We start from the raw sequence: 16857 nt of genomic DNA, 5'->3' as shown, positions 1-16857 counted from the left end.
CTCTGTCCTAGAGGGTCCCCGTGAGTCAGAATTGACTTGATGGCAGTGAGTTTTTTTAGTTGAATCTAGCAATTTTGGGAAGATTTTGGAACTGATCTGCTACTTCACTGGCCAGAATTGAGAGTTCACTTTGGCTTTGGGGCTGGGCTAGTGGGAGAAGGTGTCGGCGGTTGTGATGCCCTTGTGCAGAATTGGAGCTGCACCACAGGCACCGGCCCTGCCCGCTGTCCCTGGTCCCTGTCTGCCGTAGCTCCACAGGGGATGGTCCTCTGTCAACTGCTGCAACGTTGTTGGTGTGTTGCATGCTTGTCATGGGGCTAAACAGTAAAAAACACTCCAAAGTTTTGTTGGTTGTCTCCTTATACTTTTCCTAACTTTTAGAATGCTCATGACAAAAGTTCTTGAAGTCAGTCTCTTGGTGAAAGGAAACAACTGTTCTGAATGCTGAAGTGAACTAGGAACAGCTGTGGTATCAAATTTTGTTTCCTGGGAACAAGAACAATGTCTATTTCCCTGTTGTTACATTGCACGGGAGGCTGTTAGACTGATGAGGCTGGTTTTGTGTTTCCTCCTCCTCAGCATTTTATTGCAAAAGCTCTCTGCCATAGAGGAACGGTGAAGTACCGTATTTACTCAAGTATAAACTGACCTGAATATCAGCTGAGGCACCTAATTTTACTACAAAAACTGCATTAAAATGTGCTGGAAAAACTCGGCTTATACATGAGTATATATAGTAATTTACAACCATGAGATATAAGCCCACCACCTACCGTTTTGCAGTTTTGATTCTTTTTTAAACAAAAACTAGGTTTGTCAGAAAAATTTTTTCTAGTGTGTCATTACACGTGTCAAGTCCCATGAGGTTTTCTCCTGTGCTAACAGTGAACAGTGCCTGTTTGCCTGCCACTTCTGTGCGAGTGTGAACTCTCAGGCCTACTTTCCGGCCTCTCTCACAGTGGGAGAGTGGGTAGGGTAAGGGGGCAGCTAATCTGATTTCTTGTCTCTGTTTTCACCTCTCTTCAAACTGAGGAATCCCAGCAGGGAGTCTTGCAGGGCACCGATTCCTACCCTGTTCTCTTAATGAGGAAAGTGGGGGCCGGAGAAACTCGGAGACTTGCCCAGATCACCTAGGCAGCTGCAGTAGACTGGAATCTACCTCTGCCTTCCCCTGTGCAGTCAGTTCCTGCCTGAGGCTCCGTAGGAGCAAGGGCCAGGCGATCAGGAAGATGCATTTTGTGAATCAAATCATACCACAGATGGTGGTCTCAGAGGAAGGAGGAGATCGCCTGCCTGCCTTATTTCCTAAATGGAAAAGGAAAGACACCCACCCCCACACTGCCACTACCAAACCCACTGCCGTGGAGTAAGCCCACCTCAGGGAAAGAGGAGACTGTCTGCTCCCACGAAGATTCACAGTCAGAGACCCTAAAGAGCAGTGCAGCTGGGTCCTGTAGGGCCACTCTGGGTTGGAGCTAACGCATGAAGCTCCGCTCCGGGAGTTGTCCGGGCAGCAGTTGGATGATGAGGCTGCCGTGGCTTAGACGCGTGATCTGGGATAGCATCTGGGTCCCGAGTTGCGCCCTACCCCCAGCTGACTCCCCTGGGTGACTGCTCAGTAGTGAGAGATGAGCACACAGCGGGGCCATCACTCTGGGTGCCTGTGGCTTCTAAGGAACTGTGTGTGGAGCAGGCCTGGGTGACTGAGGTGGGAAAGCAGGAGGGTCGGGGAGGCTGGAGACCAGGCCTTGGCCAGCAGAGTTGATGTTGCGGGAGACCCTTATTGCTGACATTGCGTAATTGTTGGGACCTTAGGAAAGGCGTAGTGGATGAAGTAGGGGGACCGAGGCTGCGATGGCTGAAGAGGGATTGGGAGGCAGTGGAAGCTGCAGGACCATGTCCTTATTGAAATCCCCTAGTGGAAGCTTCCGGAAGTCTTGGCTGTTTAGGAGCCCAGGCAGAGCCTTTCTTCTTCTCGTGTCATGGTCCTCAGTGTCCGAGGGGAGCTGGGCATGCGTGAGTGTGCTTCTGGGTGCCACGGTCCTACGTGATCCTGCCCTCAGCAATGTGCCTCTCCTCGCAGTGCACTGCCTCTGACTCTTAGTTCTCTTCTGATGGCAGGCCTGGACAAGGACTGTCGGCTCACCGAACCGCTTGGCATGAGGATAGCGGAGTTTCCTTTGAATCCCATGTTTGCAAAAATGCTGCTTGAATCAGGTGGGTAGAACCCGACGGTTCTCATTAAATTTTATTTCCAGTGTCAGAAGCTTTGCTCTGAATTCCATGTACCCTTGGGCAGGGAGCACAGAGTACCCGGCAGAGTGAAAAGTGAAAAGTGGTTGGGTTAGGGGCCTGTGGCTGCCTTGTGATCAGCGTCCATCCACCATGAGTTCAGCCAACACGTCTGTCTGTCTGTCTCCTAAGGGTTCACTCGCCCCACCACCCGCAGGTTTTGGTGAAGATTTGAGTTGAGCTAGACATAGAACCTGGAGATCTTTGCATATTTAAAGATATGTTATTGAGTCTCCTGGGAAAGCGGAGCGTAATTTGTTTCTTCTGTCTATAACTTTCATTTCCACTAGCATTCTATGGAAGAGGTATTTCATTTCAGACTAAGCACAGAAACCAAGTGGTCAGTGTTACTGGTGGTCTAGAATGACCAGGTACCTTGCGCTGTATGTGGAGAAGCAGGGAGCTGAGTGAAGGGTCCGAGGAGTAGGTCATTTGTGAGGCAGGAGCAGCCTGGACAGTATTAGTTCACTCCAGCTGTCCAGCGGCATTGCTGCCGGCGCCATCTGCTGGCAGTGGTGGGGAGCCACCCAGAGAGTGCCGCCCGGTCTAGTTGGTGGGCTTCTCTAGGCCAGCTGGGCCCTGCTGAGATGGAGGTCACTGACAGGAGGGTCTAGGAGCAGCAAAGCAGCAGAAGGGGTACTGCCCAACTGTTCCCCACATGAGAGTTGGGGGTGGTGTGGGGGGCGGGGAGCTGTAGAGCCGAGTCAATCTGGACCTCACCTTGGCTTAGAGCCCCAGCTTGTGGTGGGGAGGGTTTCTGTATCATCACATTTAAACGGAATGATTCTGTGTATAAGCCGGAGCCATCAAAGCAAGGTGCAACACAGAAAACGTTGCTCACGCCTGTGTGCCCTGGCGCCTGACTGAAGGCACACGTGCTCTCTGCTTCATAGGACATTTTGGCTGTTCTCAAGAGATCCTCAGCATTGCCGCCATGATGCAGATCCAGAACATCTTTGTGATCCCCCCCAACCAGAAGTCTCAGGCGGTGAGTCCAGCCTTGCCTCTGAGCTGTCTGCAGTCTCTTGTCCCCCGAGCCACCCTGAAACCCTCCCCCAGATCTCCCCCAGCAGCCCAGGTGGTGCTGCGCACAGTCTGAGGGTTTGCCGGTTACCTAGGAGACCCGAGGTAGCTCAGACAGTTAAGTGTTCGATTACTAGCCTAAAGGTTGTGCTCCATTCAGAGGTGTCTTGGGCGACAAGCCTAGTGATTTACACCCCAAAGCCCCCAGCCTTGGAAGCCCACGGAGCAGAGTTCTGCCCTGCACATCCAGGGCTGCCCCAGTCAGTGGAAATCGAGGGGGCAGCTTTTCTCATCACGCTGGTCCTGGGAGCTGGGCACTAAGAGGTGGAGGCCCAGAGAGGTGAGGTCATTCCCTGGTGGATACACAGCTGGAGGGGAGGCATTGGCCCTCGGCCCAGAGCCCCAGGGTGTGATCATTGCATTTACCGACTTTCAGTGCCCGAGAGGGAGGTTGCCAATCCAGGGGTCTCCCTAGGGACTGCTCGTGGAGGGGCTAGGCTGAGGCATTCTGAGTCAAGGAGGTGGCAGGCCCCGGGCTGCAGTGGTGACGGAACAGTGAGTGCTGGGAAGACTGTGAAGAAAATATCAGGACTAAAGAGGCCCCGGAGGTGGAGGTGGAGGTGGAGGTGGAGGTGGAGGTGGAGGCAGGTCGGTGGGGCCCTCAGGTCGGAGCAGTGCAGCTGCTCCCACTGGAGGGCTGAAGACGCGGAATGAGGAGTGAGGCTTTCACGTGATTTGTTGGCTGTCCCCTGACAGTGCTGTGCCTGGGTTACCGTTTCCCAGCTCCTGCCCAAATGGATTTGCCCATGGCTCCTTGTTTGATTAAACCTTTCAAAGGCTCCTACCGGAGGGCAGGTGATCCCCTCTAAAGATGAGAAGATCGAAGGTCTGGCCACTCTGGCTAAAGCTGCAGCTTCCTCTCCATCTTCTCTCGCTTCTCCCAGCTTTACGTCTCCTCTAGCACTTCGTACCACCCGACACGCGGTGTTTCCTTTACATGCTTTGTTTGTGGTCTCTCCCCCGCTCCTGTTGTGTCCACTGCAGTGTTCCGAACGCTTAGTTAGCACAGTGCCTGGTCTGTAGTAGGTGCTCAGGAAACATCTCTTAGTGATTCTGTGGTATTTGGCGCAAGGAGATAGTTCCCAAGCTAATGAGGATCTGGGCACATTACTTGTGTGTCTATTGCTCTCTGAAGCCATGGAGCGGATAGCATTGCCTGGGATCGTGCTGAGAGGAGAATTCCGGTGACAGCCTCGGGATAGTAGGTGCTGGCCCTGTGCTAGGCAGTCAGCCCTGACCCTGGAATGTGTGTTCTGCGGCCTGGGAGGCGCGCTCCTAGAAAGAGTTGATACCAGTGGACACTGGGGAGACAGGAACTCTGGCCTTCAGCTAATACTTGGGCCAGGGCCAGCTAATACTTGGGCCAGGGCCTCGTAATCAGTTATCTTCACCCCACAGCAATCTTGCTGGGAAGGTCATGTTACCAGTTGTACAGGGAAGGAGATGGAGGCCAAGAGAGGTGAAGCAGCCCACCTCAGGCCTTTAGACTGGTGAGTCCGTAAGCCACGGCTGTTCCTCCTGCAGTGTCACCTCCCCTGCACGTTCAAGAAGCCCCTCGGGGTCAACTTCCACACGCTGCTTTCTTTGTTCCAGATCCGCGTGCACCGCAAGTTTGCTGTGGAGGAGGGCGACCACCTCACCATGCTCAACGTGTATGAAGCATTCATCAAGGTCAGCGCAGCTGCAGCTCGAGGGACCTAGGATCCCAGCGCTGAGTTCATGAGGACCCTTTGATCTCCCCACTGGTTATTGATAGTGCTTCTACTTTGATGTGCGTGCTGGCTTTCCTGCCTGGCACAACTCAGGAAACACTCACTGCTTTTACTCATGACCTGGGCATGCGATGTGTCCGCAGCAGCCAGTGCCGTTGGACAGAGACCACATTTGAACAGGAGGTTCTGTCAAGTCATCAGCATGGAAGGTAGCTGGTAGTCTTGGGTCGAATCTTCCATGCTGTCTGGTGGGATTGGTGGCCAGCTGGGGGTTATGTATTTATTTTTCAGCTGGTGGTTTTGAACTGTCAACCTTTGCGGTTAGCAGCCTGACTCATAACCACTACCCCACCAGGCTCCTCTGACCTGCCCCTTGACACTAGAGCAGCAGTTCTCAAACTCTTTAAACAGGGGCCAGTTCACTGTCCCTCAGACCTGTTGGAGGGCTGGACTGTAGTTTAAAAAATCACTGTCAACAGATTCCTATGCACACTGCACATGTCTTATTTGGTGGGCCGGATAAATGTCCTTGGCGGGTTGCATGTGGCCTGCGGGCCATAGTTTGAGGACCCCTGCTTTAGATCTAGATTACTTATGCTTTCTAATCCAGTATACAGTTTATCTAACTAGCACATTCACTTCCCTTAGCCTTTGACCACTTTAGTTGTTCACCCTCCTGCGCCCTCCTATTTCCATCTACGGTTGGTTGAACCCGTGGATGAAGAACCCGGCTCAGAGGGTTGTTATAATGGTAATTTACAAATGATTTCCTAGTTGGCACATGGCAGTCATCACATGAAGTATTTATGAACTCAGACATGCCAAGTTAGAAAAGGTGATTTCCAGGAACCACAGGGAAGTTCCTGTTTCTTCTCGTACTCCCTTCTCCTCTCAGGTAGATGGTTAAGCTAGGAGAACGCCTCTGCTGGTCCTTTCGTGCTTGGGTGGTGCCGTCTTTGCAGAGGGTGGGTCTCACAGCCAGTGAGTGGTTGCGTGCGGTTGTCAGCATCTGTGCTGAATGGGGGCCGAGAGGGCCGGGGTGACCTGAAGGCCTCGTGCCGTTGAACCAGCAACAGGGACGAGACCTAACATTCTGACCGGGGGGCCTCTGGAGAGCACGTGGGCTCTCTGATTCTCTCTCTGGTTGCTCTGTAGCACAGCAAGAGCTCTCAGTGGTGCCAGGACCATTTCCTGAATTACAAGGGGCTCGTCAGAGCTGCAACGGTGAGAGAACAGTTGAAAAAGCTGCTCGTCAAATTCCAAGTACCCAAGAGATCTAGTGAAGGTAAGAAGAATGCCCATCCCCGCTAACCCCCTTCCCTGGCCTTGCCTCCCAGCCTTTGGACTGTTCTGGAAGTTCTGGTTGGAGCAGTGCCATCCGCTTTGCACCTGACCTGGGCCTCACTTTGCCAATGTTGGTGCTGATGGGAGGCTGTTGTAAATGAACTAGGGACATGTCGGCATGTCCTTTCTCCAAGGAGGTCCATTTTTACACCTGCGGGCCACTCGTAGGGAAAACATTTGAAAGCACGTAACAAATCCCAACGCTCGCCGCAGGACACATTCTAGAATAATTTTCTCACGGACAGTTCTGTTGAGTGGAGAACCATTGTAACTCCTTATATGCTGACAGCAGATGGCGTGTGTGCAGCCTGACTGTTTGCTCAGGCTGGGACAGGAGTCCTGTGTCAGACCCCGCCTCACAAAGTGACACGGACTACCCTTCATTGAGGACCCTCTAGGTTACTCCTCCTGGGTGGAGGGGGCGGGACAGGTGATTACCTGATTCCCCCTCTTCTCCCCCCGCCCCGAGGTCTAGGTGGGTCACACCATTGTAGGGCCAGAGGTCAGGACCGCTCCGCTGGTCAGCAGCAGCCTGAGAGCTGTGTGTGGCTCAGAAGGCCGTGCTCTGGAGGAAGGGGCACAGCTGCTCCGTCATTCCACACCAGCTTCTGCATGCCTGCTGTGTGCTCAGGGAGCCTGGCGGCGTAGTGGGTCACTTGTCAGGCTTTTAACCGCAAAGTTTAGCAGTTTGAAACCATCTGCTGCTCCACAGGAAAACGATGAGGCTTTCCCCAACACATAGCCACTACACTACCAGGGCGTAAGGGGATCTTCGAAGGCCAGTTAAATTGGAGCCAGAGGGATCAGGTCAGAATATTATGTCATCCGTTTGGGGGATTTCTGACAGGGCAATATTGATGGCCTTTCTCTAAAGACACAGGTTGATCACAGAGGCTTTTTATGAAGTTTTAAGAAAACGGAAAACCACTTGGCAGGAAAAAAGGCCAGAAAAGTTGTTCCTTGGAATTTGTTTCCATCACCACAATGTACCTGCTCATTCTTCAAGGGTAGCGAGGGCTGTCCTCTTCGGATTTTGTTAGGAAACCCACTCCATCCACTCAACAGCCTTACTCTTGTCTCTGTCGGTTTCCCCTCAGAAAATAGTTACAAGGAACAGACTTTGAATTCCTCGAGATACAAAACTGTGGCTTTGATGTGGTGTAATGCAAAGAATTGAGCATTCTTCAGGGAAGCTCGAGAGCTGGGAACATCGCCTTCAGGAGTGTACAGACCCAGAGGGAGGATGGGTCAAGAAACAAGTTTCCCATCTTGGTTTTTTTGTTTAATAAAGGTTTCTATAGTTTTTAGCAATAATTTTTACTTACCCTCATATATGTATACAAGAGTATTTTAAACTCATCCAAAACCTCCTAGTGCTGTGGAATGATTTGATGTAGGTATTAATCCCAGTTAAACAAGAAAAGGAAAAGAGCCCTCATGCTTTAATTACTTGTCTTCACAAACTTTCCTCCTATCTTCCTTATTCATTGGAACCATCTTTCACATACATCTAAAGCAATGAACAGTACTGTGCTTGGCTTCAGTACACCTTAGTTCTCAAAGTAATTTCCTTACCCTTCCATGCTTTAAAGAGGACTTTTATAGAAAATTTACCCAATACAATACATCTTTTAATGTGTTAAGTGTTGCTTCCATAAGCATTAATTTTGGAATCACGAAAGATGAAATCCTTGATTAAAATTATTATTGAAAAAGAAAAGAGGCTTTCTGTCCCCGGGGAGATTTAGAGTACTAGAGGAAGCCCACAGGCAGTTCTGTGCTATAGGGTCGCTCTGAGGCGGAATTGACTTGGTGGCAGGTAGTTTTGAGCAGACTGTGTGCCAGGCGCTGCCGCACACTGACCCTGCTCACACGCACTTTTCACAGGCCAAGCACTGTTCTGAGCAGTTGCATACACGAGATCACCTAATGTGGACAAGAGTGCTGCGCTGTGGCCCTTGCTTCACACATGAGAGTAGCGAGGCTGAGACGCCAGAGAGCAGCGCTCCGAGGGTCACCCAGTGAGAGCAAGGTGGAGTCAGAACTTGAGCCCCGGCAGTTTTGTTCAGAGCTGCCTGTTGCCTTGATACCAGGAGCAAGTGGTTCCAGAAATCACCAGGACCTGAAATCACCAGGACCTGGTTCTTATTCTCAGGGAACTCACAGGGGGTTGTGAAGAGAGAGGTCCCTACAGACAGATGGGCTGTAACATGAGATGACCATTTCCTGAGACGTTAAAACAGCCCATTCTGTCACTGTGGAGACATGAGGGCAGGGACACGGGGAAGAAGGGAGCCAGAGGAGGCCGAGGGGGGAAATGAGCTGATATCAGGGGCTCAAGTAGAAAGAAATGCTCTGAAGATTATGATGGCAGCATATGTGCAAAATGTGCTTGACATAATGGATGAATGTATGGATTGTGGTAAGAGCCCCCAATAAAAGTATTAAACATAATAAAATAAGTGGAAAATGAAAGAAGATGCCTGCTCTTCCCAAACTGATGTCCTTCGACATTGTCACTGGATTTGTAAATTTGTAAGTTGCATCGCTGTTGGGAGCTTATTGACTCACATACCATACGTAGTTCGTTGGCTCTAATATGTTGTTGTGGGTCAGGCATGCCTTTATTTTACACACCACGAAGAAGGAGCCAAGGAGCCTGGCGGCCGGCCGGTGCGGAAGTGCTTGGCTGCTGAACGAAACGCTGGCATTTCAAACCTGCCTGTGGCTCTGGGGGAAGATCTGCCCTTCTGCTCCCACGAACACTGCAGCCTGGGAAGTCCTCTGGGCTGCTCCGTTCTGTTACACAGGTGACTGCATGGTACACACTAGAAACAAGAAGAAAGATAAAATACTAGCAGTTACGATTTTCAAATGCTGTCCTGCTTTCTCGTAGGCCTTGCTAAATTCTGTCACGTTCTCTCCAGCGGCCTTGCTCTGTCACCAAGGCCTTGTTTCCCAGGGACTTGCCCTCGGCCTTTCCAGTTTTCATACCCCAGGCCACAGTCTCTGCCAGCGCTCCGTGACTCACAGTTGGTCAATGTCAGGGCGGAAGTTGGTAAAAATGACAATTTCTACATCTTTGGGTTCGTGGCTGATACATGGACTTGCTTACTAGTATTAGCTGGAGTTCCTTGCAGGGGTGTCGGTGTGACCACTGTACTTCCAGGATCGATCTTGAAATGTTCGTGATGATGATTTTGATGCCATTACCCGTCAATCTGTCATTCCCAGCATCAGTCTGACAAAAGTTCACTTAGGAGTGACTGATTCAGAATGGCTAGTTAGCAGTTCACAGCAGCTCACAAATGCTTACGAGAGCCATCTTCAATTGTTCATTTAATTTTTATGCTTTCCCATTTTTTAGATTTGCTTCCTACATTCCGTGTTCCTTAGATCCACGGGGGTGTGGAGCATTTTCTCTCGTGTCGAGTGGTGTGGCATCAGCGGATGACGGTCCTGAAGACCTTACTCCATCCATGCCATTGAGGGCGACTCTGCTCTGAGGAGTCGGCTCTTCCCCACCCTATTTTAATTGCCTTCCTCTTCCAACACTGTGTCAGACAGTGCTGTGCAACCATTCGTAAGTTTTCTAGACATAGATCACCAGGTCATGCTGTTCTGTCTTAGTCCTTAAGCTCTGCCAAAGAGAACCCACACGGCATTTGAACTTCAGATGGCATGGCCTGTAGCCTCACAGCAACACGCAAGCCACCACGAACTCGTGCACAAGTGGTGGATGTGCAGACAACCCAGGGTAGCATCTGTTTAAGATTCGATGATACGAAAAGAAGGCCAGGCCTCCCGGAACGAGAGCTCCAGGCATTGATGGGGCACTTACTACTGGTAGAGATGCCATGGTGGACGTGCTCACGCCCCACCACCAAGAAGCTTGGAAGACAGCTACCTGACCAGCTGATAGGAAGAGGGCTGTTCATGGCTATCCCACATTCCACATAGAATGTGGGAATTACAGAATAATCTCATCGATAACTCACACAGGTAAAATTCTGCTCAAGATAATTTTTAAATGGCTGGAACAAGACACTGTCAAGGAGCTGCCAGAAATTCCAGCCAGACTCAGAGGAGGACGTGGAATAAGGGAGATCATTACTGATGCCAGGTGGGCCTCGACAAAGTAGAGAATACCAGAAAGACGTTTACCTCTGTTTTAATGACCCTCTAAAGGCATTTGACTGTGGATCTTAACAAACACTGGCTAACATTTCAGAAACTGGAATTGCAGAACACTTAATTGTACTCAGGCACAGCCTCTCCTAGACCAAGAAAGGGGGGGGGGTCATTGAAACAGAAAAAGGGATATCTATCGTGTAGTTAAAATCAGGAAAGTTGTGTGTCAGGGTTGTGGCCTTTCACATACGCATTCAATCTGTATATTGTGCAAATCTGAGCAACTGGACCTGAGAAAAGTGACATCAGGATTGGAGGAAGGGTCATTCATAACCCGTGCTGTGCAGATGCCACAGCCTTCATGGCTAACATTGAAAAGACTTGACGTGCTTATTGATGAAGATCAAAGGCTAGAAAGCCTTAGTATGGTTTGCGCCTCAACATAAAAAATCCTTTCAATGGGGCGGATAAGCAACATAATGATAAATGGAAGAAAAGATTGACGTTGTCAAGGATGTCATTTTACTTGGATCCGGATCATTGCCCGTGGAAGCGGCAGCCAGAGTCAAATGGCCTCGCACAGTGGGCAGCTCTGCTGCAAATGACCTCTTTGAAGGGTTGGAGAATAAGAATGCCACTCTGAGGACGCAGGTGCACCCGGCATGGCCTGGCATGCGTGCCGATTCTGCGCAGTGAATAAGGGAGACCAAAGAAGGATTGATGTGGTTGGTGATGGATATTGAACATACCAAGGATTGCAAGAATAACAAATGAATCTATTTGGATTCCTCCCTGCCAGGGAGGATGCTGAGACTGCATGTCATGTACCGTATATACTCGAGTATAAGCCGACACGAATATCAGCCAAGACACCTAATTTTACCACAAAAACTGCATTAAAAATGTGCTGGAAAGCTCGGCTTATACACAAGTATGTACAGGACTTTTGACGTCTTATCAGGAGAGCCAGTCCTTGGAGAAGGACCTCCTCATGCTTGGTCCATGAAAACGAGGCCCCTCCACGAGATAGATAGACAGTGGCTGTCCCAGTGGGCTCAAGCGTAGCAATGACTGTGAGGCTGGCGCAGGGCCCTGCCTGTTTGGGCCTGTTGTACACGGGGTCGCTTTGAGTTGGAACTGCCTTGATGGCGTGGCCCTGACTTGAGTGAGTCAGTGTGTAGCGTGAAGCTCCGAGCTGATGAGCTCTAGCAAGTCAGTCATTACAGATGACATCCTTCTGCATAGTAATTTGGGATCTATCCTACGTGCATCATCTAAATTCACAGAAGATAGTTACTGCAGCAACATAGACACCAATTAAAATAGACCATCGGAAAATGTTGAGGAATTGCAACATGTAACTCACAGAACTAATGTGTGCCATTCCAGTCTGTGTCTGATGCAAAGACATCAGGGTCTCCTGCGAGACCCTCCCTGATAAAAGCAGTCACTGGTGAGTTTGTGGACTGGCTTAGTTAGCTGTACACTCGGGCTGGGCTTGGGTTTGTTAGACTGCCAGCAAGCAGGCATTAGGAAGCTCAGGGCCAAGCCGTGGCTCAGGAGACAGTTGGGAGGGGGGTGAAGCCATGTGTGATGGGGCGTCACAGCACGGACCTGAGCACAGGGGCACCAGGCAAGCAAGGGTCTCATTCACCTCTCTGTTATCTGTGTAGGTGACCCAGATCCGGTTCTGAGGTGCATCGTTTCGGGGTTCTTTGCCAATGCTGCGAGGTTTCATTCTACCGGAGCTTATAGGTAAGGCGCTACTTTGGGACATTATTTATTAAAGGAGAAGTCTTAACATTGACACAAACCCTACCGAATAGTTATATGCAGGGATTGTAGAGAAATCAAATTTCTTCCTTTTAATTTATACCACCATGCCTTTTGTCGAAAATGGGTGGAGGTTGGCGACATAGCTTTAAGAAACGTCTTTTAACTTTCTGGAAATGCTCCTCAGGACGTCAGCCCATGCACAGCTTATAGTACATGCTCTAGTAGGATGACGATTCTTAATCTGGAGGCTGGCGATGTGTGAATTTTAATGTAGAACGATAGGGCTAAATGGGCCTATTAAAATTTTTCAAAGGGCTCAAGGGGAAGGCAAATGTTTTGAAAATGATGACGGCAACAGGTGTACAGGTGTGCTTGACACAATGGATGGATGGATTGTGATAAGAGTTATATGAGCCCCTAATAATGCTTTACAAAAATCAAAAAACTTCTAAATAAAGGCATGTACATATGCAAATATATTTATATATGAGGATGGGGAAATAGATTTATGTGCATATATTTATAGGTTTAGTATTTAGGTAGCAGATGGACATTGGGCCTCCATTCAAGTACTCCCTCAATGCAAGAATACTTTCTTCTATTAAATTGGCATTCTATGATGCTCACCTTCCTGACCCAACCGCTGAAGACAAATGGGTGCATCAGCAAATGTGGCAAAGAAAGCTGATGCTGTCTTGCTATCAAAAGATATAGCATCTGGGATCTTAAAGGCTTGAAGGTAAACAAGCAACCAGCTAGCTCAGAAGCAACAAAGCCCACATGCAAGAAGCACACCAGCCTGTATGATCACGAGGTGTCTAAGGGATCAGGTATCAGGCATCATCAGAACAAAAAATATTATCACAGTGAATGGGGGGTGGGGAGTGCAGAGTGGAGACCCCAAGCCCATTTGTAGGCCACTGGGCACCCCCTTACAGAAGGGTCTCAGGGAGGAGATGAGCCGGTGAGGGTGCGATGTAGTAACGATGAAACATACAACTTTCCTCTAGTTCCTAAATACTTACTCCTCCCCCACTATCGTGATCCCAGTTCTACCTTACCAATCTGACTAGACCAGAGGATGTACACTGGTACAGATAGGAACTGGGAAACACAGGGAATCCAGGGTGGATGATCCCTTTAGGTCCAGTGGTGTGAATGATGAGAGGGTAGAGGGAGGGTGGGTTGGAAATGGGGAACCGATTGCAAGGATCTACATGTGACCTCCTCCCTGGGGGACGGACAACAGAAAAGTGGGTGAAGGGGGACATCGGACAGGGCAAGATATGACAAAATAATAATTTATAAATTATCAAGGGTTCATGAGGAAGAAGGGAGTGGGGAGGGGAAGGGAGGGGAAAAATGAGGAACTGATGCTAGGGCCTTAGGTGGAGAGCAAATGTTTTGAGAATGATGAGGGCAGTGAATGTATAAATGTGCTTTATACAATTGATGCATGTATGGATTGTGATAAGAGTTGTATGAACCCCTCATAAAATGATTAAAACAAACATGGGATGTGCTACCAGCCATACAAACTGATGAGTTTGAAAAATGTTTCCAATAATGGAATTGCATATTTCACAAATGCATTCAGTATAATGGAGAGTACTTTGAAGGTTATTATGTTAAAGAATTTAAATATATAGCTTTGAAAAAAAGAGAACTTTTCCAGAGACCATTCATTGTGATTTCAGACGTTTTCAGGACCGCCCCCACCATCGGTTTAGTAAATTGTGTCCATGTTTCTTGTCTTAGGAGGTTGGCATGCCTGGTTTTCATCATGTGCTGTCACGTGCTTCCTGCTGTCATCTATAGTCTGTTCTTCCGTTTCTGTTTTCCAAGCCTAGAAAACCGCTGAGAATCGATGCCCTCCAACTAGCTGTCAGTCTATATGAACACAGTGCAAGTTATTTTCTCTCCAAAGTATATCATTCCAGTTATTTGAATTACTGTTACTTAGTTCGTCTTCTCTGCCCTTTAGCTCATTGCAGTTCATAGCTACACCGTGGCTTGTCTGAAACGCATAATTCTAATCCTCTGGTCTTCTAGTGAAAGAGCAGTCAGAATTACTTTCCCCTCAACTCTTCCCCCCGCCCCCCGGACTCTCTCCCATTACACTGGTTTTCCTTTACTTTTTACCTCCATAGAAAATCCTACCGGCCTGTCAGCTGAGGGCCAGCTATACTGCCCTTGTCTGGGGCACTGGGCTCTGTCCGTGAGTCCAGCGGTGCGTTCTCTGTTCGTCTCCTGGGAGTTGACCACTTGAGCCTGACGATAGCACGTGCCTGCATTTCTGTCCCGAGGGATCTAGTCCTTCCAGGCCAAGGGTTCCAGCCTGTCTGACCAGGAGTCTCTTGCTCCCAGTATGAACTCTCCCTCAGCATAGGATTGTCCATGTTTGAGGCAACTCTGTCAGTTTGTAGGTGAGACCCTTTCTGGGGAGACCTGAGCTCTCCAGTGAGTATTGTTAACTTGTCATCTTGATTCCCCTCCACCATCATGAATATTAATTAGTAATTTCTACTAGCATATAGAAAACTAGTCAGTGCTCTCAACAAAAATATGAGCGATGATGGTACCCTAGGTGGTTCCGGGTTGTCTGTAGGCCGTGCAAATGCTTGATTGCTAACCAAAAGGGTGGGGACCCACGTCCTCCCAGAGAGGCCCTGGAAGAAAGGCCTGGCAGTCTGCTTCTGAAAGGCACCCAACTGAGGGCGGTTTTGCCCTGACACATGGCTGCCACCAGTGGAATCCAAAGAGGGTCAGTAGTTAGAGGCTCCAAGCAGCCAGTCCTTGTGAGAGGTGTCACTGTTGCTCAGCTCGCCACCAAGCCCTTGGGAGCAGCCAGGGCCGTAGGGGACGGGTGCTTCTTAGAGTGTGGAGATGAGCTGTGTGTGGGCACAGGAGCTTGGCACCCCCAGCCACGCCCCCTTCGTGTAGTTGGGGCCGAGGCAGCCCAGTGTGTAAGCATTGTCTTCTGAGCTGATGTTGCCTGTAAATGTGTGCTTAGTGCGGTCGTTGTTGAATCAAATCAACTCTTAGGTAGAAGTTACCCTATTACTTCAGAGAAATTAATAGGCAACAACTGAACTTTCCTCATCATTACTTATCCTTAGGTAGTCTTTATCCTTGCTGCTTAACTTAATGAAAACATTTTATTTAAGCAATCCCGTGTATTATTCCTTGAGGAAATGGTTTTGCAAGAGAATCTCCCGATACGACACATTGCAGGTATAGATAGAGCATTGGCTTTTCCCCTGTTCTTTATTAATGCCCATGCTCATTTCCTCTTCCATTTTCAGTGTGATTTATTCTTTTGGGGTATAGGAACTGTGTAAGAGAAGGTGGGGAACCACAGTTTTGTTGTGAAGTACAAGCTATATACCTTTTTTGGATACTATAAAAAATCCTGTCAGGGTGGAGCAACATGGCAAAGTGTGTGGTGACTCCCGTTCATCGTCCAGCACCTGACCCACTGAAAAATGAATAAGCACACACAGACTGAGACCTTACAACTCCAGGGAGCAGCTGAGGTGTTAGAGAATGAAGGTGGATTCAGAAATAGGATGGGAGGAGCAGGAGGCAGCTCAGAAACTGGGAGAACCTACCCACTCGCACCTGCAGCGTGCAGGAGCACATCGGGATGACTCTGTGTAGCCTCTAGAATGGGAGCTACCCTGAGCAAGTGGTCGAAGCTGTGCAAACCTGAAGGTGGAAGTTTGAGGGCCACACACCTAGGAAGCGGGCAAAGGCAGACCTTAGCACTAAGACAGTGATGTTGAATCTCACCAAAACCCCAGATAATGGGCACCAGAACCAGGAGGACCTTAAAAGGCACCAGGCTGAAAGAGATTCAACACAGTACTGAATCAAGTCTCACCAGAAAAAAATCTCCCACAAACATCAGAAAACAGAAATGAAACCAATTAGAGTACACATATATATCTAAAAACTAGGAAAAGCTCCAATATTTATTTGAAATATATTTAAGAATGCAAAAAGTACGCACAAAACAACATTACTGAGATTAGGAAACAAGTGGAGGGAGAAACTGAGAGACCGCCCTACGGGCATTGGAAATATGGGGACCAGAGAGAGTTGCTGTAACAAAGGTATACGGAGTTCTTCTCCGGAGAGCAGGTGAGCTGGCAGAAGGACAGACTAAGCGGACTAAAGACGTGTGACTGGACTGGGAAGAACCGGAGAAAGGAGTCCAGAAAGTGAGCAAAGCTCAATGGGAATCGGAGACTCAGTGAGGCAGTTTCATAGTAGTTATTGGAGTGCCCGGGCCACTGTAACAAACAATTAAGGTTTCTCCCTCCTTTCTTCCTTCCTGCCTCCTTTCTTCCTTCCCGCCTTCCTTCCTTCCTAGTTGTATGTTATAATCACTGTGTAGAGCTAAAAAAGTTGAAAACGAAAACAAACACACCAAAAAAACATAAAAACAAACAAACAGTTAAGGCACAGGAAACCTTTCAAGAGCTACTCAGAATTTCCCAGGCCTGGACAGTAGAAA

At 49.0% G+C, this 16857-nt stretch overlaps 1 protein-coding gene across 2 annotated transcripts in view; it reads left to right on the top strand.

Moving 5' to 3' along the window:
* Positions 1–16857, top strand: part of DHX35 (DEAH-box helicase 35) — an 84401-nt gene that overhangs the window by 56297 nt on the left and 11247 nt on the right. For both annotated transcript variants that reach the window (XM_075528752.1, XM_075528753.1), the window contains 5 exons: positions 2122–2217; positions 3186–3280; positions 4969–5046; positions 6243–6372; positions 12236–12317. In XM_075528752.1, the coding sequence (XP_075384867.1) occupies positions 2122–2217; positions 3186–3280; positions 4969–5046; positions 6243–6372; positions 12236–12317 (481 nt within the window). The remainder of the gene's footprint in view (positions 1–2121; positions 2218–3185; positions 3281–4968; positions 5047–6242; positions 6373–12235; positions 12318–16857) is intronic.

This window comes from Tenrec ecaudatus, chromosome 12 (genome assembly GCF_050624435.1).
Source record: "Tenrec ecaudatus isolate mTenEca1 chromosome 12, mTenEca1.hap1, whole genome shotgun sequence".
NCBI classification, from domain to species: Eukaryota; Metazoa; Chordata; class Mammalia; order Afrosoricida; family Tenrecidae; genus Tenrec; species Tenrec ecaudatus.
This window is presented reverse-complemented; position numbering and strand designations above follow the sequence as displayed.